The 26,147-nt window shown below is 32.4% G+C and overlaps 1 protein-coding gene across 7 annotated transcripts in view; it reads left to right on the plus strand.

The window, feature by feature from the left end:
• Positions 1-26,147, plus strand: part of LOC130893603 (AF4/FMR2 family member lilli) — a 513,028-nt gene that overhangs the window by 366,751 nt on the left and 120,130 nt on the right. For all 7 annotated transcript variants that reach the window (XM_057799827.1, XM_057799826.1, XM_057799829.1 and 4 more), the window contains one exon: positions 9,700-9,905. In XM_057799827.1, coding sequence (XP_057655810.1) covers positions 9,700-9,905 — 206 coding nt within the window. The remainder of the gene's footprint in view (positions 1-9,699; positions 9,906-26,147) is intronic.

The raw sequence follows: 26,147 nt of genomic DNA on the forward strand, positions 1-26,147 counted from the left end.
ATTCTTCAATCTCCTGTAAATAGCTGTTGCTTACTTAATGGTCTATAACGCTTATCTCCCCGAAGGAATATATTCAAATCAGTACCTTGTACAGTACATTGCAACAAGGTGAAACCAAGTACACGAAACTAGGTCAAGATTAGACTGAAAATAAATACTTGTTAATACGCAGCAACAAAATTAACAAATCCGTTAAATACAACGTTATAATATCAGAAAACCTGAACAATTTTTGGTACTGTAATGTTGTAATTATGAAAAAATAAATTATTTTGAATAAAATAATACCAGTAGACTCTTTGTGCACCGAATTGTGCACCATCATATTATAATTTTTATGTCGACTAATATCTCTTCTTAATATTCTTGCTGAAAAAGGAGACATGGCTGATATTTAACAGATCTTAGGCTATTAGAATTCTTACTAACGGGATATTTAAAACGCACGAGCTACAAAAACAAACCCAACCATGTACCTTTTTTGTGAATAATATCTCTTGCTATTAGATGTTGGTTAACATTTACGTTAGATTTTTCTTTAATGGAACGAATGTCTTGGAATGATGCTCTTTCTGATAACCAAAATTAATCAATGGCCAACCACCTGCACCGACTGCCTAGTGTAGTCTCTCAATAGATACGTTGAATTGTAACTTATTTTTATTATTGGTTAGTGAAGAGAAGTAAGAGGGTTACATACGACGATATATTGAATAATTCTTAGCCTACAATAGAACCAAACAAAATTTTAATGTCAAAATATTTTTTTACTCAACATATTCTCCTCTTAATTGGATACTATTATTACAGCGAACCTGCAACGTCTCTAGACCTTTCAAAAAAAATGTTTCTTCTTGCTCTGCAAACCACAGCTTTTATTACCTCCTCGTTTGAAGAAAATTTACGACCTTTCAAACTTTTTTTCAGTTGAGGAAAGAGATGATAGTCGGACGGAGCCAAATCTGGTGAATAAGAGGGGTGTTCTAGTGATGCAAACCCTAATCACGAATTTTTTGCATGGCAACATGAGATTTGTGTGCAGGGGCGTTGTCCTGCGGATTGCTTTCCGCGTCTTTTCTCGTTTATTTTTCCCCTTAAAGTAGTCAGTAATATCGAATAGTAATTTCCAGTTATTGTTATTTCCAAAAAATCAATCATGTTTACTCCATGGCAATCCCAAAAACTGAAGCAAGAACTTTTCCAGCAGATTTTTGGACACGAAACTTCTTAGGTCTTGGAGAACCAGAGTGTCGCCATTCCATCGATTGTTGCTTTGTTTTTGGATAGAAATGTACCATCATCCATTGTAACAATTCGGTTTAAGAAGTTTTGTTTATGCATGGAACTGGCATAGGCTAATTAGACATCAATACATCCTCGTACATTCGACAATAGACGTATTTCAATGAGGTCTGGTCTTTCTTTTTTATAAATTTATAAATTTCTTTTTTATAAATCTCTGTTATAAAATTTAAAGCCATAGCCATTTTGAGGATGGAATGGAAATACCTTTTAATTTGAAATTGAAGCTATTCAATTGAAGGATGAATCTTTTACATAGCGAGGTATTATATTTAAACTAGAAATTGACTTTCTACAGGATTTTCTTGCATTATATTATAATAGGATCATTAAATTTATTTTTCATACAATATATCCCAGTAATGAAACTATATATAACTAATTATTCATTCTATGATGATTTTATCTATTTTCAATTTAATTAATCGTGGGGTTGATATAATTTGTAAATTAATAGCTAGTCTATAGAAGCGCTGATTTGAATATGGTAGTTCTTAAATATTGGAATATTAAATTCTGCTTCATATAATAACGATTTCCATCAAATGATGGTTTCATTCAGATTAATAATTACCCGTTGACAGCGGTTCGGGATTTTCAATTAGACAAAATATTCCAAATAGCACAAATGCGTGTGATATGAAGCTAACAAACATTACCGTAATACCTTATTGAGGGAAAATTATGTTTTGTCAGTATTGTCAACTATTTTAATCGAAACGGAATAGTTTCATACTTAAATGATAATTTAATACAGCTTGTTAATAAAGTAACGTAATTTGTTAGTATTTCGATTCCTCTTAGATTTACAACATTAGATCATCTGCGTAAGTGGATTAGAAGTACACAGGGTGTACGTTATTCTTAAATAAACTTTTAGCATACTTACTTGTTCCAGTAGTTATTTATCCTACGGTTTTTAGGAAAAATGATTCATGAGAATGTTCTTCTTGCAGAAGCAATTGACAGTAACAAATCTTATTTAATGTGAATGTTGAAATTGTCTTCCTTCTTCGATTTGACAGTTTTTAAGTCTTTAAGAAAAATCGGACATGGAACTGCAGATTTATTATTCAAGCGGCTGTTATTAGTATTATTAGTTCTTCGGGCTTATGTCATGTTTTTGAGATATCCCTTCCCAAAAAATGAACAGGCGATAAATTGGGCTTGCTAGCCAATCTTTCGTGCATTCGCTTTCAATGCATCTCAATTGGAAAACTTACTAACGTAAGAACTTTTTGATTTCTAAACAAATCTAAATAATTAGGCTCGTTCACAATGCCTTCTATTAAGAATTGCCCAAGAATCCTTGCTCAAACATCAACTTCAAAGGCATTTGTGTTCCATTAACTGTAATACTGAACACACTGTTTACTCTACCACTAAACTCAGTCCCTTACCTTCAGCCCTTGAAGATGTTAACTTGGTTATCGTAACGCGTGACCTTCCGTTACAAGAACGTATGACAAATTGGTCCCAACAAGACGGTGCTTCCATTCATAGTACATTAAACGTTAGAGTTCTCCTTGAAAATATGTTTAAGGGGAAGGTGATTCACAGGTATTCAGATATTTTTAGGCCTCCTAGGTCTTCTGATTTGACTCTCCTTGACTTTTTTATGGGGTTACTTAAAACAGCAGGTTTATCAGCAATGACCAGTTGATGATGTAGACTATCTGGAGAGGATTATTTCTGGTTAGCGTAACACACGACAAACAGTGTAATTGTGAGTGTTGGTGTATTGGTCAGTGTCCTCAGTATGAATATCACCAACGATTCCAGAAATTCCATCTCAATTAACTGTAACATTTAACAAAAACTTTGCTTATTCCATCGTTTTCACTATGGTGAAATTTTATTCTGCGCTCGAGATCATTTCCAGATAATCCTTGCGCTAGCGTTAATTCGTAAGGATGGAAATTATTTTTCTTATTAATGTTTCAAACTGATCTCACACTAACATCATCAGCAGTCTTCCGAAGGGATCTCCGGAATTTCCACAAAACTCTGCAAAACGTCCAAGGAATTTCTATTACAGAAATTTATACGGGGTTGTACAGTATGTTATTGTTAGGACAAAGTAAGACAAAGTTTTTTTTTCTTATACCCAATCGAAATGTTTACAATTTACTTTATGAGTAGACTCTTATCTATTCAACAACGTTTAAATTAATAATAACAACTACTATTTCTTATATTCATATTGTATACACAAAGAAATGAAAAAGCAATAGTGATATCTAGTTACAACTTATTTTTGTCATCAAACAATTCAACGATTGTGCAATCATACAATATTTGTGCAATATTTTTGTCAAGCTAATATTATCTAATTTTTTCCTCTAAAAAAAACGCGTCTTCTCATTTTTTTATTGAACTTGAGTAATAATAATTGATTTTTCTCGATCGGAATCTCTATAACTAACTACTAAGTGTTTCTGTTCATTTTGATCTCCGATTTTTGGTAGATAAATAAACATCTTTCAAAATTTGTTAATATGGTCAGATTTCGAATTATACCAGGTTGCTACTTAAGTTTTAAGTAACAAATATTTAAAATTGGATATGGCTTTATTGTTTTTCAAAAGATTTTCCATTGAGATCAACGCAGGTCTCGAAATTATTTTTGATCTGCGAAAATAAGGTGCCAAACATGGACTGTTTGTTGGCAAATGACCCATCAATCCGATGTTTTGATTGTTAAAAAACGTTTTTGTTTGAACTGATATGTGAGAGCTCACATTGTCGTAGAGGAGAATGATTCGTCTTCTGCGATTTCTAACATACAAATGTTCATACAATATTGAATGTATGTGAGTACGATCACGATTGAATTCGCAAACCCAGCGAATCACTGTGACTCGAAATGGAGCTCCATTAAGTAAAAGCGAGCTGTTAATTTAATCCACATCGAAATTCACAGTAAATCATTGCACGATTTTATTCTTTTTTAGACCAAGATGAATGTTTCAAGTGTCTGTAAACAACTCAAACAACGAAAATTTAAGTTGAATTCTTGAACTGTCTTTTGGACATCACACATCAATTGTTGATTGGAAAATTTAACGAGTGGTTGTTAAATATAGATGATTGCAGGCCATGTGATGAACTCATAAGTCCGAATTTTTTTCAACTGATTAAAATGCGATTAACCTATTGTTTTCATAAAGAATCGCGATTCATAAGAACGAAAGTGATTTTTCGGTGGTTCACTTTCGCTACGGTGAGGATGCTGTTAGTTTCCGACTTGTTTATTATGTCATCTAATGAAATTTCATATAAACCTGCCCGATCGATTAGTTTTTATACTCATATATAAAGAAAACTGTATGTAGAGAAAACAACTTCTAGTTACTAAAATAATCCTTAAAGTGCTCCGTTCCATGCAATAATTTTTAAGTTGCTCTATGCTTTTAGAAGTGGTCATATGAGCACGGATGATGCTGAACGTCCAAGGCCGTCATTTATTTCAACTCCTCCAAAAATTGTTAATAAGATTCCCTTGTACGTGAGATAGCTAATAAAGTAAATTTTTTTACCGATCAGGTATGCAAGATTTTGCATAAAAGGTTACACATGAAAAAGTTATCTGCATGGAGGCTGCAGCATTTGCATATGCAGATTAAAAGGTCGCTTGCAATTAATGTTTGCGTATCTTAATGAAATACAAGTAAATTTTTCTATCGATATGTTACTGTAGATGAAACTTGAGTAAACCATTACACCATAGAAATAAAAATACAGTCGAAACAATGCATCTCATTCCCTTTTTTCGGCCAATTAGGTCAAACCACGTTGTTGGAATTTCAATTCCTGTTTTATTTATTATTTAAAAAAGGGAGAACAATAAAGGGCCGATATTATACTGTCAAATTTTTGTGTGGAATTTCAGAAAAACCCCCGCATATGTTTCATCACGAGATTCATCCCCTTTTGTTGTAGAAAAATTAACCGAACTGCGTTACGATTTATTTCCGCTTCTGCTCCCATATTTACCTGATCTAGCTCCCTTCGTTACTTTCTGTTGAAGAAGGTGATGATATACGTATTGTGCGGAAATTTCGAAAGCTCATTAACTCGCTAAATTAAGTATATTGAAGGAAGAAAGTTGAAAAATAAAATATTTTTTCTGCAGTAAAGTAACTTTTTTAATTAAAGGTCACTCAAACTTCACAAGTCATACTTCCCATCATATATCCAAATACATTGTGAATATTGTCGACTAACCCATAAAGGCCTAGACACATCTATCATGCGACTACGATCATATAATCGGACGAGTGTCTGAGAGGGAAAGGGTTTGAGCACCGTAGCTCACACGTGTCCGATTCCAGTCCTACACGAATTCGATCATGCATCCGATCGTGCTCCGATCGTACAGTCTATTCGTTTCACGGCTGCAGGACGCGTGGCGATTGGAATTTGTGATATTTTTGTGTTTTTGCAATGTTTGTTTTTTGTTACTAAATTGGCTACAATGTCGGGTATAAAACCGGAAGAGCTTATTCAAAAAGTGGTGAAGTATCCAGTACTGTATGACTAGACAAAGGAGCAGTACCGAAACGCCGACTACAAAGACATGATCTAGAAAAAAGTTGCGAAAGAACCGCCATCACATTTTAAAATATAGGTTAATGTTTGTATCGTCATCCAACTGATGAGGTAAGAATGTATAATATTCTCCTTCTACGGATCTTCTTTTCCAAGCAGAATGTACCCGAATTCTGCCTTTTCCTCTGTTCTCCATGAAATCTCTCCGGTTTTCTTCATCTTCCTCTTCTAAACAAAGTGCCATCGGGACTGGTGAGAGTGGCGAATGTATCGAGCCAGAGCTGGAAATCGGAAAGTACTCTGAAGCGTGCAGGACATGTGTGCTCACCCCTTCCGATCCCGCACCGATCCGTTCTATTTAGCAAAATCGGACCGGAGTCGGATCGGAGTGGTATATGACAAATGTGTCTCGTCCATAACGGTTGCTAGTGGAGACTTTTTCTTAGTTGAATGAAACTTATTAGTGATCGACAATATCTTAATTTAGATTGAAACACTTGACAACTATATGAAAAATTGCTGAAAAAATCAGCAGCAATAGTTTACCGAGAGAAAAGATAGAAAAGTCAAATGTTGTTAGTTTTTTTTTCAATAAATGTTTTAAATACTTGGTTTTATCAATATTTCCTTTTCCTTTTTTCCGTATAGGTTTGAATAGCAGTTAGGGACCACCGTAGAAATTACGTCTAAAACGTTGGTAGTGATTAAACCGGCACTGTATAACTTAAAAATACATTGTTGTAAAAATATTTCTACGTATTAATATAATGTACAGCTTATTCATCGAGAAGCAGTTATTTCTGATTGAGAAGACAACTTTTATATGTTCAAAAACATTTTAAAATGAACAGTTCGTTTTTATGGCATATTAACATTTCTATCATTCTCACTTTGTGTTGTATTTATTAAACTATTAAGAACAAAGTTTCATGTAAATAGCGTTCCGTAAATTCACACGTCTTTAATTCCTATTGAGTAACGATTATTAGTTGTAAAGCAACATCAAAGCCTCAGCTAGATTAGTATCGCCTTTATGATATAAATAAATTAATGATTAATTTATCCGTAGAAGGGAAGTGGAATCGTTTAATTCATTCGCTGATGCACTTTGCGCACTACACTGCGAGGAGATACATGAGTCATGATTGTTTAGCTAGAGATTCTCACGGTGGGTGATGAACTAATCGGTAAATAAAATGTGGGCTTTGTATAATTATAATACAGTAAATAACTTTCAACGCATGATATTTTGTAGCAGAACCTGTTACAATCTAAAAACTAATCTGGGTGATTAATAGTTTCATATTTGGTTAAAATTTATTATAGTTTGTTCAAAGTTAGTTGAGGAAAGTAAAAGAGGAAGAAAACAAATTTTTTTTGTTACACGAGGCAACTAATGAGTGCAAAGTGCAAATATAGATTATTGAGAATCTATTATTTATTATGGATATTTTGTAAAGTCGATTAGAATGTTTTTCATTTTCATGATGAAATAAATCATTTTTTTGTCGATTCTCAGCTTTTCCTTCGTTAGAAATTTAAAAATTTATAGATTACGAGGGTTGCTATTTAAGTTTTGAAACAAAGAAATATTTATAAGTGGATATTGCTTTATTATTTTTCAAAATATTCTTCATTGAGATCAATACACTAATTATCGAAGCCATTTTTTCCATTCCGATTGAGGTACCTCCATAACATGTAATTTGAATGCATCGACCGCTTCTTCAGGTGTAGAAAAATGTTAACCTCGCAATTAATTTTTGATAAGAAGAAGTTTTGACTGTTCAAAAACGTTTTTATTTGAACTGATGTGTGGACAATGATTCATCTTCTGCGATTGGCTTCCCTGATTTTTTCGAGTACTTCCAGCAAACAAATACTGATTTACTAATCAGAATTGATCGTACTACGTTGCTCTAATGGAACGGTGGGGACATGATAGTTATTTCGAAAAAACAGGCAACCATTTGCTTCGAAGCTGGCGAATAACTTGAAAGACCCATATAGTCGATTGTTGTTTAGTTTCGAGTTTATATGCATAGACCTATGATTCGTCGCCTGTCACGATCTTGACATGATGCAATACAACGTGCAATGCAAGGCAAGACCCAATATTTTTTGATCAAAAACATGCGCAGATGAAGTTCAGCAGATTGTTCTAGGGAAAATTCAAGTTACTTTTCGCGAAACAACCAACCTGTTCATCGGACTCCAGTCTCAACGACTACTTTTTTGTTCATCTTGTACTTGTTCATCTCACCTAACTATACCAAATTTTACGCACAGCATCGTTGTTTTATGACCAAACAGCCGATTTTGGATGACCTCGAAATTCTCTAACAAAGTGCGACCACGATTCAATTCGGAATACCAACGAAACACGGTTGCCCGACATGGTCAAATTTTTAGATGTCAATGTCATATTTGACATATTCACATTGAGAATGTGGCCAGTTCTCAAATTTAGGTAACAACCCTTGTAGTCAAAAATACTGAAAACATGCTTTCATATTTAATGAAGAATGAAGAAGTAGCAACCCTTGTGATAATTATTATAGATATTTTCAATCTAATTGTGAATAACAGGATTGTGAGATATGGAATTATAAACAATCCTTCTTTTTCTGGGTTTAGAACGGGTAAGACTATTGCGATTCTAACATACTTTCATATAACAGGCGGAGTTACGACTTGCTATACGAGGAGGTACCCAAAAGTAACCGAAGTAGCATTGCCATGGGTGAAGCTTTTCTGATTTCTGTCTAGCGCAACTCGTCGCCACTTCAGTGCCGCACGGGCCGTTGACCTGCCATGTTCTGTTCATCACTAGTAACCATTTTTTCTAGTGCCGTTTCACTAATGGCAAATTTGAGTGAACAACGTGCCGCTGTGAAGTTTTGTTTTCTACTCAGATGATACTGAAAACACAATAATCAGGTGGTATAATTCTTCCAATATCAATTGCAGTAAACACAATGTCCGTCTTTGATTTGCACGAGAACATCAAAAGACAACCGTGATGAATGTACGAATGTTGTGGTATGAGGTTGCACTAGTTTGGAGGCTTATAGGGGCTAAGCTATGATTTAGGACGGTTGTTTGACAGCCGATCGCTAAATAACAGATGTTTTAGAACCGCATGACTCATTTATAATAAACTTTTTACTATTAATGCATGATAATGTACGTCTACATGTAACTAGGACGTTGTAAAAGTCCCAGGATTAGATATCCTTACTTTGTATTAACCACTAGGAAGTCCTGATGTTAACCAGATCGAACACTTAATGGGAGTATTTGACTTAGCATTACAGCAGTCACCTATAAGTATAGATGAAGTCTTATTTATAATAACCGAAATATGGAATCAAATTAAACAATTTTTAGTTTGTTATGAAATGAAATTTCTGTTTTCTTCTACTTCTACTAAATATTTATATTTCTATAGTTTATTTTATGTAATTTAAAAACGGTGTTTGACTTAGTTACATACAAACTATCACTCAAGCCATTAGACTTGATTTCCCATGTAGATTTTTTCGTATTATAAAATATGAGTTAATTGAACTGAGCTGCTTATTTTTCAGTTGGATAAAAAAATTACACTAAAATGTGATCCCCCTTCTAGGAAGCAAATCGAAACGGATTATGATTTTTCATAACACAAAACCCTTATCTTCAAGGTTATCTTTAGGTATCAAGTTATTTACATAAAGCGCGTCACTTAAACTATCACTAATTTCAACTAATAATAAAGACAAAAATAATATTTAGTGATGCCCGATATTTATGGTTCCCATAACCATATGGTTGTTTTTAATCATTATTTTTTAATTTTTTTAGGTAAACCCGTCCGCAGCAGATCCCGTCACACAACAAATTCAAAGTAAATTGGGAGATTTTCAAAGAGTGAAACATCTTTTAGACCACAGAGGAGAAGGACTAATTGGTGTGGATGGAGTACCACCAAGTCCAGGAGTACCACAATCTCCTACTCTCACATCCAGACATCATAATCCGTTCGGCCAGGTGGCAAGTGGCTCTAGCAGGTAATTGAAATATTAGATATCAGAACCGTGATGGAATTCATCAAATATTCTACTCACATTAATTATGAATCTTTAGCTTGGTCTGCACTGAAAAATCGTCTTCTATGTTTGCAACTGCAAGTAACCAACTTGTATTTCACTTTTATTTGCATATTATCCACATCGAGTTAAGATGCCAACCATTTAACGGACACTTTAGTCGACTAATTGTCTCCACCAGGACTATTAAGTCGACAAAAAAGTCGTCGATTAATGACGATATTATGCTAGCCATTTTTTCGAGTATAAAGGAACGGAATCATAAATATTGGTTACGACCAATACTCGAAGGAGGAATTGAGCTAATAAATACTTTGAGAAGAAATGATTTGTTTAGAGGACGTATTGAAGATGGAGAAATTAGAAACTTACACCGTACAACTGAATGGCAACAGAATTTCTACACTTGATGCGTTTAATTAGAAATTATTACTTTTTATGTTGATAGTTAATATCTCTTAAGCCCCATAGTACACTAAGTTTATGATATAAACCAATGAAATTATTACTTTGTTTGTTTACGTCACATGTTTCTGTTTGTAACTAATGCTTCCAATTAAGCATCCGATACGGTTCCCGTAATTTATTTACAGTTTTTATTGATAGAACGAGAAAATTACGAAAACTCTAACTAACACGTGTTGCCAACACAAAGTTGTCAAGAAACAACGTTACTAAAACGAAAAACGATGTGAAATAGAAACTAGTTTTAAAGCGTTGAATAAGGTTGTATAAGTTTATTATTAAGACGGGTTTTATATGTTTTTTCTAGTTGTCATTTAATGTTACGTGGTATATATTTTCACAGAATAGAAAAATACGACTGAATCAATCCAGTTTATAATAGTAAACGCTAGAAATAAAATAAATTATTCAATTACATTTATTTTGTGTTTATGTTATAGGAAAAGTAGATTTTCCATAAAGAGTTGATCTGTTTATTCTCTGATTCTCTCAATCAATCAACTTTTTTCAATAGTTGATTCGATTCTTTCTAGTAAGAGTCAATTCCTACCAATCCACTTGTGACAATTACAACAAATAAAAAATAAGTTATTATAGATGCTTGTTACAAATTGGTCTGATACATATATTCTTTTAAGGAGCCCATAGAATTAAAACATGCTTTATTACCATTAAGTTATGTTTCAAATCAAAACTTTTGTTTTTTTAGAGCAATAATCATATTTTCATGATCATACTTTAATAATTTTAGGTATTATTACTGTTTTAGTGGGAAAATTCTTATTTTCATTATTTTTTAATAAATTTTTACATCGTTATTAATTAGAAGGCCAATTAATTGAAATTATTTGAACTATTTTAACAACTATCACTTTAGTTTTTATTGCAAATCCTTCACTTCACGATTAATTTATATTCTTAATGAAATTAACAATCCGAAAATCACTATTAAAACAATTGGACATCAATGATATTAATCTTATAAATACTCCGATTTTAAAACTATTGAATTTGACTCTTATATAATCCCAATTAATGATATAATTTTCGTCTTCTAGATGTTGATAATCAAGTAATAATTCTTTTAGAATCAAATATTAGAATATAAGTTATATTAGCTCATGTAATTAATTCTTGAACAATCCCTTCTCTAGGAGTAAAAATTGATTGAACATTTTGGAAAATTATCTAGCAACAATTAAAAACTTAGTTACAACTTGCACTATATACTTGAAACAAACAAAAACAAGGGTAAAATTATATGCTTCTAAATGCTCTTGATTTTAGGTCTTTTCTGATTTGAAATTGGATTATAAAAAGTTTAAAGACAGATGGAACGTCAAATTTTTATCTGTCTTTAAAAAATTATAGAAGAAACTAACTTTAAATCAGAAGAGATCTAAAATCCAGAACATTTAGAAGCATAAACATGTTAAAAGGTCTAAGAAATATAAAATTAAAGAAATTTATATTTATATCGTCATACCTGTATATTAATATCAAAATATGTGTTAAGCATACAAAGCTCTTCTGCTATAACTCAAGTTTCAGTATACGACAAAGACGCGATTATTTATAGTGGAATTTATGAAAAAAAAAATTAGAGTATCATAAGTTTCATCCAAATTACTTGGACTTTTTTATCATTAATAGATTTCATATGTTAGTTAAAATATCTGGAACCATGATATTCATAAAGAGCGCTTAAGCTACTACCGCAACACCAATATTCGCAAATATACAATTGTTTGATGCTCGTTTCGATAACCATATTATCGTCTTCAGAGATCGCAGCTATCATATATTCGGGATAATTATTTCGTGTTTTTGCTTTTTGATTAACTGTGCTACTTAATTAAGGATAATTGGATAGGAAATCTTTCTCATCTCATCTGCAAATAGACATATTTTACACACAAATAGAGCCTAGTACTGAGCCTTAGGGCACTCCACATTCTATTGGCTTGCAAGAAGACATCAATGTTTCAACTCTTACAAGCTACCTTCTATTTGTAAGGTTGACTTGAACCATGCGAGAGGTGGTCCCCTGAAACCGTATTACTGCAATTTGTTGATTAAAATTTGATGATTATCGAAAGCTTTAAAAAAATCGCAAAAAGTTGTTGCAGCGGAGTGATGGCTGTTTAGGTTAGAGTACACATTATTAAGGAGGGAGAAAATAGCATCATAATAATAAAATCCTCTTTTTGATCAATCTTTCTATGATCTTAGATAACGTGGGAAGGAGTGCACTTGAGCGATAATTCGATGCTCAATTTTTATCTCCTCCTTTATCCAGAGGTATAATTATAGCCGTCTTAGGCAATTGGAAAAAGTGCCATTTTGAAATGAAACCAGATGAGTATTTATTTTTGATGTCATTAATTGTACTGCGAAGCTCTGCTAAAACTACGGACATAAAGAAGAAACTGTGTAAGTTAGCGTTACCAAGACGAAAATATGAAAGCGGATCATGAGAAGGAGTTATAGAATTTGATAATTTTTTTTTGGATACATTCACAAGGTAATATTGAGTTTATCAGGTGAAGTAGAGATTATGCTCATTCATATTACGTAGAAGAATATCGGAATTCTTCTCATTTAATTTCTATCGATTAATTTCAATTTACATTTACAGAAAAAATTCTGTACCTTGTATAATTTATAAGGAAACTGAATACGCAATATGTCAATTATTGATAGCCAAGTCCAGTAAACATTGTAAGAAGGTATTTTGCAAAATTAATCACTAAAATTAAAAATGCTGAGTGGTGAGTGGTGAGAGAGAATAATACAATTTCATTTGGTCGAAGTATACTGAATACTCAATACTGAAGGCCGCTTTAAATGTCTATTTGAACTTAGACATTAGGAAATTTTTTGTTGTCTATGTGAAGATTGAATACAGGAATGAGGCAAAAAAGCTGCAGTATTGTAAAAAACACAGGTGGAGAATAATCAAAGTAATAACTACATTTGAAATAGAAAAATATTTATATTGCTCCCGAAGTATATGTCGACGCTATAAATTTACGAATTTGCTAAACAAGGGCGCGTATCTGCTTGTGTCGATATCACCTTTAAATATAGATAATTCATAAAAATTCACAATTATAGAAGCAGGATTCTGTGTAGATAAGTGTAGAAAATACTTCCGAAGAATACGCAACCAATCGGAATTAACTTTTTTATGAGGCACACTTTGACAACCTTAGTATCTAATAAAGGTGCCAATCCACAAAACTTAAACGATATAATAGAAGATAACAGAATCAAGGATATATCTAATAAGCCTGAAATAACAAGAAAAACTCAATTTCATGGATAGAGATGCTCGTTGGGTTTGAGTTTTTTACTAAGTTAGTTTAATATGGGTTTTGGGATGGCCCCGAAATGAATTCTTTTCCTCTACAAAGCTTATATTAAAATATTTTTACATTATACGTTCTGAAATCAACTACAAACTCATTATTAATGAAATATGATGAGTCAAAGAATGAAATTAATATAAATATAATAGTAATAATAAAAAGGCGAAATGTGATTGTTTGAATTTTGTGGATAAATGTAATTGAAGTCTTGGGGGGATTCAAGATCTCGTCGACACATTGAAAATTCCCACTATCGGTTGTACGTTAATATATACAACTTGGAAGATCACCGGTGCGATTACTCAATCGTAAATGAACGTCACACGTGGAAATGATTAACTCAATTATAATTAAAGTTAAATCTAACGGTTTATGTGTGCTTGGTACTTCCGTTTAGATTATAAAGTACATAAGCGTAGTATGAGTTGAAAATTTTATTTAATCAATCGGTGTTATTAGAATGTTATTACAAAGACTATTTATTTAAAAATATGTACATCGTATGCGAGAAAGTATTCATTAAAAGGCAATCGAATCATTGTAAATTGGAAGGCATTATACGCCGTTATTTAGACAGATGCACTTATAATTGTAGTCCTAGTGGAACTTGGAAAAAATTCATTAATATACCTCATTAACTTGTTACAACTGAATATTAAATTATAAAACGTAAATAGACGAGTAAAATGTACCTGCCTGTAAGGGAGTTTGGTTTAAACAGGGTACCAGACGTGAACTGCGCATTTTTTTACCCCATTCTTCTAATACAACTTCGGTAGTCTTTTATCTAACGCAAATAATCTTTTCGCCATCGAACTATCTTTCACGATTCGGTTATTGCCATCCGTTTATTCAATTTTTTGTTTTTAAAACTACATGCTGACAAAACTTGACGCAATGTTTCTTAACTGATATAATTATATTCTGGATAATTTTCTAACTTTTGCTGTATTACTTCTAATGTCGCAACCCCTTTTGTGACTACTCGATAAATGGAAAATTTATTTACTCTTGTTAATTCAGCGATGATTGCATTATCAGATTGCTGAACATTCGAATATATTTAAAATAACTTGTGTCATGTATTTGTATATCTAAATCTTTATTATTAAATTCATACCTGTCTTTATTCTCACTACTCTGTGCAATTTTATTGTCTTCATTCGCCCATGATGTAAAGAACGCCATATTTCTATTTATTTAAAGAATTTTATGAATTAAATAAATCTTACCAAGCGACGCCACTGCTCATCGCAGAACGTCTAGCAGGGATATTTCAAAGAAATTGTGAACATACGCCTTCCGATAGCTTTGGCCAATAGAAATGCATTTATGTTTATGATTCGATGTTTCCATTGGTAACCAGTGGAGATGATGAGTCCTCGTGAACTGACGGTTTGTTAGATTTTATACGGGCAGTAAATATTATTTTTCATTTATTTGGTATGAGTGTCGTGCGTATTTATGAAATGTTTATTGTTTTTCGCATAACTGTCTTCTGCTATTGATATTGAAAGAATTATACAACGTATTTTATAGTATTATCAAGGGGAATATCTAATTACACTATTGAAAATCGTTTTGTAAATTTGTCTTTACAAACTATCAGGACAATGGCACTCTGCATTATGTAAATGTTAACTTTCAGTATACTTACACTTTGGATTAGGTACATTCAAACTTCAACCTTAACGACTATAAAATGATACAATTGCACTTTGGAACGCGCGAATCTTTACATAAAAAAAAAAGAGATATTTATACAACCCTTTTTTGAATTGTAAGATCGTTTTTTGCTCTCGCTAGCCTTTTCCTTTCCTTCTTTAGGCCAAGAGGCACCTTTTTGACTTCCATGTTATTTTCAAAGTTATTTTCAATATCTGCTAATATTCATTCCCATTTTAAGTGGGTATCTTTCCAGATTTATACGTCTGCTTGAGCCAGAACTTCTGTAGCATTCTTTAATTTTATATAATAAAAAATTTTACCTACTGGTAAACATCGGACCAAATTTTGGCCGTTAATTTTAGGAGAAAAATGTTTAAGATTAGGGTTTTGTGGATTTCGTTCACACGACCTCTTTTCAACCAGAGAAACTTTCAAAACTTATAGAAACTGACCCACAGGAAGTCGTTCTCTTAGGATCTGATTACAGTCCATTGTTTGTGCTTGGAAAGTGACCACTTGCACCTTCATACCAAAATTGGTATCCCTGAACCAAGACTTCTTGAAATAATTTAGTAAGACTTTTATACTTAGCAGCTTAATACAGCAGCTGTGAAAGTTTCATCGTCTATACCAATCTATAATGCATGAATATCAGGAAGAATTTTATTTCCCAGATCTTTGAATCAATATTATTCAAAACATGACCAGATATTCCAAATATTGTTTTGAACATCTGCAAGTAGCACATTTGACTCCCAAATGGTTCCATGAAGGCTTAAACACGATTTTTTCAATATAAAGGCAAACTCAACTTCTGTATCGCTGTAACATACTGCAAAAGTAAGAAGAAAAACTCAGCAAAAGTCCAATGTTCTAACTATCAGGATTTTCTTGGTACGAGATAAAGTTTGGTTTGGCAAGTCCATCTGATCAACTTTGATTTTAAAATCTGCGGTATGAAAATATATGTTCTTCTTTATCAAACAAATTTAGATTAGAAATTAACCCATAAAAAATCAAATTCCTATCCAGGCCAACTTTAAATTTTTACAACGATGCCACTGGGTAAGATATAATTTCAAAACCATTCGTCTAAATAGGTTACCTAAGACAAACGGCAATGCATACACTAAATGAGTTAATACTGCACTAGTCCTGCAATTCTCCTGCAGAATTAGTAGATATTCTAAAAGATTTTGAGCGTGATAAAGTTAAAAATGTTTTCAGTTGTGATTTTAGAGGAGGCTCTTCACTCCGACTACAGAGGGCTGCAATGACTTTGCAGACGATTATCTGTATTATTGGCATGCACTCCGAGTAATACAACAGTTATTTTCCCGCAGGACATTCATTTTTTCTGTATCTACCACCTGTACATCTGGAGGTAACCTTTAATCCTTCTATTGATTTATTAGCAGTTATTTGCTTCCAAATATTCAGAAAATGTTCCCTAACTCTATTTTGGAGAAACGTACTCCAAAATGGCAGATTCACACTTTGACTTACGTAGCCAAGATAATTGCGTATCAAAGGTGCGTCAAGTTTAATGACAGTTGAAAATACTTTTCTAATGTTTATTCATTTTAAATTGCATTTAATTCTAACCCTCTTTTAACATCAAACAAGCTAAATTTATAAATAAATTAGGGTTATTTCAGAAAATTCCTCTATTAAGTAAAATTTCCATAAAATTTGGGTCATCTAAGAAAGTCCTCGATCGCCTGTTCAATTTTGAATGATAGCAAAGATACTTCAGAATTAGAGATACCAATGTGATTAGGTACAATTCTTTTTTAAGTGTTGTATGTATCTATGCAGCTTAGGGTGTCATGTACACTGCGATCCAACGGATCTCGTTGAGGCTATATAATTTTTGACGCAACTACCTTAGTAAGTTACAAAATATTCTAGACACACTTTTGGTGCTTTTCGCCTTTTTGGCGCGTGCTCCCTTTTCCGATACCATCCCATGGAATCTTTTTTGGATGTTCGACCATAATAAAGACTACAGTCTCATCATCCGTTATAATTAATGGAATTACATTGCACTTTCTTGGTCCTTGAGGCGAAGCTCTTAAAATCGCTCACGACATCCTGTGGCAATATAAAATATTCAACGTAAGAAATTCTCCATTCTTCCTAGAAACATTAAGTTAATTATTCTGATTAAATCACTACTTACATCAAAATAGTACAATGAAAATGTATTAGTATAAGAGATACTGTAATATTTTATACAACTAGATGAAAAATTTGGTTAACTGGCGGCATTATTAATACCGCTACAATTCACAATAATCCCAAAAGAAATCTGGCAGACGGCAAGTACGATTTACATACCTTTCTACGTCATCTGCTGCACTTTACATTCCGAGAACGGTTATATTAGTAGAAATTACAAAGCTAATAGATGAATAGTCGTAGTAACTCATTTTTTTTTAATTGTATTCAACTTGGGTATCCAAAGAGGATGAAAATTAATTTTCACAAGTTTTTAAAGTTAATCATTTCATCTAATGTTTCAAAGTTACATATGATTCTACTCGGTACTTTTGCAGTACTCAAGTGTTTCTATTCGTATACTGTTTTCGACTAAATGTTCCTTCATACCTTTCTCCAAAATTCGATAACATAGGTAAATGGCAGTAAAATTAATTACTTTGTATTTAATAGTCGATGCCCAATTCAAAACTACAATTTTCAATCGGTAAATGTTTCTGTAACACCATCTTACGGCAGTAAATATATATATATATATATATATATATATATATATATATATATATATATATATATATATATATATATATATATTGAGTCATTTACCCAGTCGATATAGTATATATATATATATATATATATATTTCTTCAATTTCTCATTTAAATACGTCAAATTTTATCTTTCTTTCAAAAATTATTTAAAAAAAAAAATTTTAAAACAGAAGAGACCTAAAATCAAGAACATTTAGATGTATTTATATATATACATATATATATTTAACAAATCAGTGTATCCGATCGTAATATGGATAGATAGATAGTATTTAGATTTCTTGGCATGCAATACTGGTGGTCCTGTCAACGATAATACTACAAATTTATGAAATTATTGTGTTGTCATCGGTTCTTAATAAGAGTGGATAATTTCAAATAAATCTGTCGTTTCGAAGTGCTCTTAACTCGAATTCAAAAATTCTGCTTACCCATATCGTAGTACAGTCCATAATTTCTTAGCCTAACATAGAAAAGTCATAAATTTAAAAAAACTGTGATTGTTTTTCAATTTATTTTCCATTTACTTTACACACTTTTCAGAACGTTTGACTAAAGATTCTACGCCACTATTAAAATATGATGTATCTTTATCTTGTACAATATCATCGTCGCTATTAAATCTTTTACACTTCCGCCTTCAGCTTTGGGAATAAAAATTAGTCGGATAGTGTTAGATCAGGACTAAATGTTTGGTGTTCAATCTCCGTGAAGCCATATTCGTGTACAGCCTTGGAAAGCGAAGCAGTGTGCACTGGAGCATTATCATAAAGCAAGTGCGCACATCGACTGATTTTGCCGCGCCTTTTTTAATAGTTTTTTGACGCAACTGCCTTAGTAATTAGAGTAATGCCGCGCTTACAGTTGTATTTAATTCCTTAAAGTCAAACAAGAGAACTTCCTAGTAGTCACAAATTATTGTAGCCATCACTTTGGGTGCTATTCGTACCTTTGCTTTTTTGGTACTTGCTCCGCTTCCCGATGGAATCTCCATAGTCTTATCATTCGTTACAATTGATAGGATTACATTACACTTTATTGTTCATCGAGGCAAAGCTCTAAAAATCGCTCGCAACATTCTATTCGAAGCTGCTTTTGCACTGCGTTGAGAATTCAAGACAGTCATTTTGCACTAATTTTTCTTATATTTAAATGCTCATTCGTGATAATCAGAACACTTGTTTTGGAAATGATGGTCTCTGTAGCAATTCCTTTTGTTTTTAGAAGCCGGTCACTTAAAACAATTTTTTCCTCTAAACTATGTTTTCTCGAATAGTCACCGTCACAGGACCTTCTGCACGTAGGTAATCTTCTAATGATTCTGGTCCCCAGCGAAGCAACCAATTTCTAATTGTTGAAAAGTCACCGTAAACAGCCTTCATTCTGGTTTTGATTTGTGTTGGTATTAATCCTTGTTTGGTCGAAAATTTTATAACAGCGCCGATTCAATTTTAAACATTTTTCAAAACAACTTGACTTAGTAGTTGTTCGAATTCTACTAGAATAAAATGGATGAAAGCAGCTATTTGAAACTTTGTGTAAAGTTTGTTGAGCCTTGTCACTGACGTGTATATATGAAGCCAAAAACTCATGTAAATAGATAGATATCAAGTTAACAAATACGTGTCAAACAGGCACATTTCGATTTTCGTTCACTCCCATGTCTTGTTTCGTAGTTAAGAAATTTTAGAAATATATTTTCACTCTATAATCCAGTGTAATTTCAAATAAAACTTTTCATTCTATCCTCTAATGTAAAAAGTAAATATTATTCTCTAATTATTCATCCTTTAGTTAAGTTCTCTATAAAATATGTCAGTAATTTTCTTCCTCCTTATGTCTTTTTCCTAATTTCGGCTCGTTTGTTGCAGGTAGTTGAATTATTATTTGAAACTCCATTTTTTGCAAATCTTACAATAACGAATGATGAAGCGCGTGAAAAAGTAACTGAGACTAATCACTCAATTTATTTGCGACGACGACGAGAAAAGTGGATAATAACCATTCGCGTAGTTTTTGAATTATATACGGTATTCATTACATTCGTTAAGGTAATTATGTTGTTATATATCTTTGATGCTACAATTTTTTTTTGAAAACGAAGCGAATAAATGAAAATCCATTTTGTAAATTCATTCGGAACATTTCGAGGGACAAAGCAGTAATTTAGCATTCATTTAAATTCACTGAAAACTGTTGTTTCTCTTAGTTACTTTAAAGTAGAAATCTCAAAATCAATTCATATATAACAGAAAACAAATCTTATAAATTAAGTACGGCTCTGCCCGGATATGGATGTCGTAATGTAAATAGAGGAAAAATAAGCAATTTTTAATAAAATAATATTATAGGTATAGAAAGAATGCCTCGTTATGTTGAAAAAATTATCATAGTTGATTATTTTGTAATACGTAAGTTTCTCTGTGTCCTAAGTTGTCATTAATAACTAATTATATACATATTATTGAAATAGTTAAAAGTAATAAGGAAATAAATTGATAGTGCAGTCAAAATAAACACGTATTCAACTGTAGATATTATACGATTTCGAATACCTACTTTCTTAATTATTACTATTAATAAGTATACGAGGATGGTCCCAGAAGTACCCGGCCTGAGATGGCGGTAGTTGCTTGAAAAATACCACTATATTATAAAGTACACTATCTGTACTGCATATGTTTCAAGTTTGAAGAAGCCACGTTGTTTGCAATGGAAAAATTGATCATCATTATGTGATACAATACTTTCCTTTGAAAGGCATTAGCCCAACTAATATAAAAGGTGAACCAGATTCTACTCTGGGTGAGACTGCTCCTTCGTTATCAACAGTAGAATATTAGGTAGCAGAGTTTAAACGAGGCCGTACGATCTGCGGAGACCAGCATCGCAGTGGTCGACCAAATAAGGTGACGACTCCAGAAATATAAGAAAATCCACTGAATGATCGTCGACTGAAAATGGGCGATCCAGCAGACATAGAAGGCATTTCAAAAAGTGTGGTACGCCGCATATTAACTGAAAAACATGTGAAAGCTGTGCGCAAGATGGGTGCCGCGTTTGCTAAGAATTGAACAAAAATAGCGACGTGAAGATGTTTCCATCGAGTGTTTGGCAATGTTTCACAGAAATAAAGCTGCGCCGTAGGTCCATTACTTCACACCCGAAACAAAACAAACGAAGAATCGGCTCCAAAGAAGGCAATAACCGTTCCAATTGCAGGCAAGGTCATGGCGTCGGTTTTTGCGGCATTTGGCTAAGCGAAATTTAAGTTTGAACTGCTACCTCATGCATCCTATTCGCCAGATTCAGCCCCTTCGGATTATTTTCTGCTCCCAGACTTCAAAAAATAGCTCGGTGGTCAAAAATTTTCCAACAATGAAGAGGTGATGTCGGCAGTTAATGGCTGTTTTGAGGAGAAGTGTATGGAGCTAAAAGGAGATCAAGTATATATTTTTCCAAAATTTTCGTGCTTTTTGTTGAGCCAGGTACATCTGGGACTACCCTCGTAGATATACCATTTTGACTCGGTATGACTAGAAGATCTATATGTCTAAGAGAGTCAAAGGCGAAACAATAACAAATAAACGATAAAATAGAAGGTTATAAGAGATCAGTCTGAAGATATCAGACGGATATAAGGAAACTAATCCTAAAGTTATAGCAAATTAATTGAAAAAGACGCTGGTTATGTAAACGGCTTTTATGTGTTGAAACTAAATCGAATAATAATAATATGACAGTGACAAAAGAATTATTGCTTGATTAGAATCAGGAATTGCCTTAATAGCTGTAGATAAAACAGATCTTTCCCACTAATATGAGGGTTGAACGAAAACTCTTCATTGGATATAGTCTCTGAGGTATCCCAACTAAAGTCATTATCTCACGAGTCTGGAGATTAGATGCCGAGGCCTTCAACCGAAGCTACTAACCAGAAAAGTGACAAAAAGAGACTTTAGTGCCGGGTTACATATTATATTTTTTTAAAATCGCCTAAAGTCAAAATTCTTGAGGAAATAATTAATTACGATTTTCTTAATTAATTATTTCCCAGACAATTAATACATAAGTATTCGAAAGCTCGGAAAATATATTAAATAATTTTTGGAAGCAAGATAAAATTTGACGTTTCGACTTTAAGTCTTTATCAAAATATGACATTGACACTGACAATTTGCTTATTTATATTAATCAATAGATCACCTTCATCATGAACATCAAAAAAAGAATAAAATCAAAATAGAAAATGTTCTGATAAGAAAAATTAATTTTTCTTTACCCTTTATATCTCAAATATGTAGCAGTACGTGATTAATCAAATTATCTGTAGTTTTATTAGAATTTACAAAATAGAATTATAAATTTTACTTGAATTATTTAGGTCTTTTTTATCATTTATCACTTTTTCGTTTTTATGAATGTGAAAATTCTCTTTTTCGCGTATTAGATTTCATTTCAAGAATTTTTGAATCTTTATAATTGAATTTTGAGTTTTTTTCATATTTCATAGTTCGTTAATTCTCTATGTTAAAAGGTTGTAAGATGGTTGACGTGTAATTGACTGCATCGAACATAAAGCGGATGGCAGTTCAGTTAAATCAGTACCTAGGCATTGAAAAGCGATTTCACTGTCCATTTATATCAACCAATTAATGTTTCACTTTACTGCCGATTTTGAAAAACTAATGTTTATAGCCTGTATACATTCAAAGCAAGCAATAGTCCGTATGGAATTGATCGACGTGTGTCAAAACGCAAAATCTTTGGGAATTAAAACGATGAATCGACAGGTTAATTGCAGTGTATTGTCCTGAAACTAATAAATAATTTTTTTATAGTTAAAAACATCTAGCGCTCTCTGAGTGTCGAAGTATTAAATTCTGTTGTATTTTGTAGAAAAATACGGTAGTCTTAGACCGCGAGAAAATAAAATAACCCTAAATTAGTAATGAGGTTACACAGGTAAAAAAGAATATTATCAGAAATAAATCGGTCATAATATTGAAATGGAGAAATCTGTAAGCAACAGTTGATACGTAGAACTATTTATAGTTTATATAAGAAGACATTTAAAGATATACAGAGTTTTAGGTATGGAACGCATCTATTATCTCGGAAAAGACTAGTTCGATTTTTATAAATTTTTGTGAAGAAGGGTCTTGTGATACGGCCGGTCTACATTGTTGTCAGATCTTTCCTTTTTCCAGAAATATATTGAACTTCGTTATTCCAAATGGATGACCCTATATATTTTATGTTTTTAGGAATCATTAACAAATACTGATTATTTTTACAATAGTTACAATATTGTACATTTAGATGGCTACTATTGAATAAACTCGTTCAATTTGAATATTCTTTAATGATTTATGTATTTATGTGTCCATACAAATCTCGTAACAAGGTTTAGTGTCTGGTGCAGTAAAATATTTATCCAAATCGTGGCACAGAAAATCTACACTGAAGACAAATCTTTAAATCTTTGGGTCATGTTAGAAGTAGATCCAGATTTGTAAAGTAGAAAAGTTCCGAATTTTAGAAAACATACAGTAAAAGCGATTACAGCAGGTGCTCAAAATGTTGTCCATTCACTTCAATACAACAAGTCATGCGATTTTTAAAATTTGCAATACATTCTGCAACATTCCTGATTGCTCAATTCTTCTTATCTCTGTGGTAATTCTATCTTTTATTTACTGAATATTTGCAGGTTTTGTTTTATGAACGATGTTTTTCAATTGACCCCACAGGAAAAGTATAAAGGATTCATGTCGGGTGATCGCGGGGCCATTCGATAAAACCAAGCCTTCCAATCCATCTTCTGGAAATCACATTATTTAGGTATTGCCTCACCATACATCATTGACTGAAAATTTCTAATGGTGTTTTCTTACAATTGAATTGAAAATACTTACTTGGATTTGGAAATATCCGAGCCAACTCAGGTATACTACTATTTTTTAATAAATTTAAATACGCCGGACCATTTAAGTTACCCTTAATGAAAAAGGGACCAATTATTTTGTCGTCTATTATTCCAGCCAATAGATTCAGATTTTCGGGATATAGGGTGTGGGATTCACGCATCCAACGAGGATTGTTCATGATCAGTATATACAATTATGCTGATTTACGTTTCCATTAATAGAAAAAGTGGCCCCATCGCAAAAAATTAATTACTTAAAAAATTTGAATTGGATTTGGATTTAATTGTGACATTTTCCCAACATTAGGTTTGCAAACTCTAATATCAACTATCAATATCAGCATCTGACAACTCTTGAATCAACGTTACTTTGTATGGATGGATTTTATTATTATGTAAACTTTTCATTCATAAATCTTTTACTGAACCAGTTTCGTTAAACTTCTTTACTAATTTACTGACAGTAGATTTTGTTATGGGATTTCGGTTAGGATATAAATTATTAAAGATATTACACGTTTCTGGTTGACTTCTACACCCATCACCATATCCTAGTATAATTAATTCGTCCTTTTTCAGAAAAACGATCCATTGTGACTTTCTTTGAACTTAATAACAATAATAATAATTTATTGATACGTCCACGATTTGTTATTGTAGCAGACATAGCCACCTAAATGTATTATTTTAATTTCGGCGGAAATGATTTCAAAAAGCGTAAAATATACAGGGTGATCTATTTGAAATGACAAAGTTCATTATTTTTCGGAAAAAGGGAAAGATCTGACAACAATATAAATACCACCATAATACCGGCTGTATCACAAGACCCTTGTACACAAAAATTTATAAAAATCGTACAAGCCAGTTCCGAGATAATTCAGGCGTTGCGTTCCATACATAAAACTCTGTATACTGCACAAATTAGCAGGTTATCAAGATTACACTTATACATCATAGAGGCATTAAGTTTTAATAAGATTTAAATATAATTGCTTGACAATTACCGAATCAACAAGCATGATGACAAGATTATTTGTGTAAAATAAACGTTCTATTTGACGAGACATAGTTCAATAGTCATGACACAGTAAATTACGGTTGAATAGATAATCTGTTAAACTAAATGTAGACCCACGACAGCAGATTTAATTTGGAAATTGTTTCAGAGAACTTGTACTTGCACCTCATCTTCCATCATAGACATAACATAAAAAAACATACCAATTAGTAGCTGTAGAAAAGGTTATTTCATTTATGTCTAATAAGAATATACCTTTTCATAAGACTAATTGTGCAAATGGCTAGACAAAAAGCTTTTTCCAATTTCTCGGTTTTCAAATAACTACTGTTTAATCAATGCCGCTTTAAAGTTTTGCAATTGTGAACGAAAGAACTATACTACTTTCGGTAGTTTCTAAGCCCAAAATCTGTCGATAGAGAATATAAAAAAAAGAAAGCTTCCGTGATTACAGAGAAAATTCATCCCCAATCTCTCCATTTAAATATGTATGCCGGACAGTTTCCACTGAAATTTCGCACAAAATAAAAATTCACGTTGATGGTGTAAAACATTATGGCCGTATAATAATATTTATTTTTGGTTATTTCAGTACAAATCAATCTAATTCAACTTTTATTCTTGTTAACAATTTTGTAAACCGCGATCACATAGCTTTTAGAATTGATGGCTCCTCACATTTTGCGTCGGTTCTGCTATTTTGACTGCAACATCAAAATGTGTAGTCAAACAAATTGTAAAAATATCTTCTTTGAGGTGCCAATAGATATTTATAGAAATTCTTACAAGTTTGAAAACAATAGTTTCAACTGGAAACAACAACTTTGATTAAAATTGATTAAAATTTTCTTCAAAAAATCGATTCACACTGTTCTATTTGGGTTTTACATCATTTGGCATCGTCAGTATAGATTTGTCGTTTAGAGTCTCTAATCTATACTGAAAATCTCCGTGAAAATGTAGTTCAGTATTTCTCG

This window comes from Diorhabda carinulata, chromosome 5 (genome assembly GCF_026250575.1).
Source record: "Diorhabda carinulata isolate Delta chromosome 5, icDioCari1.1, whole genome shotgun sequence".
Taxonomy (NCBI): Eukaryota; Metazoa; Arthropoda; class Insecta; order Coleoptera; family Chrysomelidae; genus Diorhabda; species Diorhabda carinulata.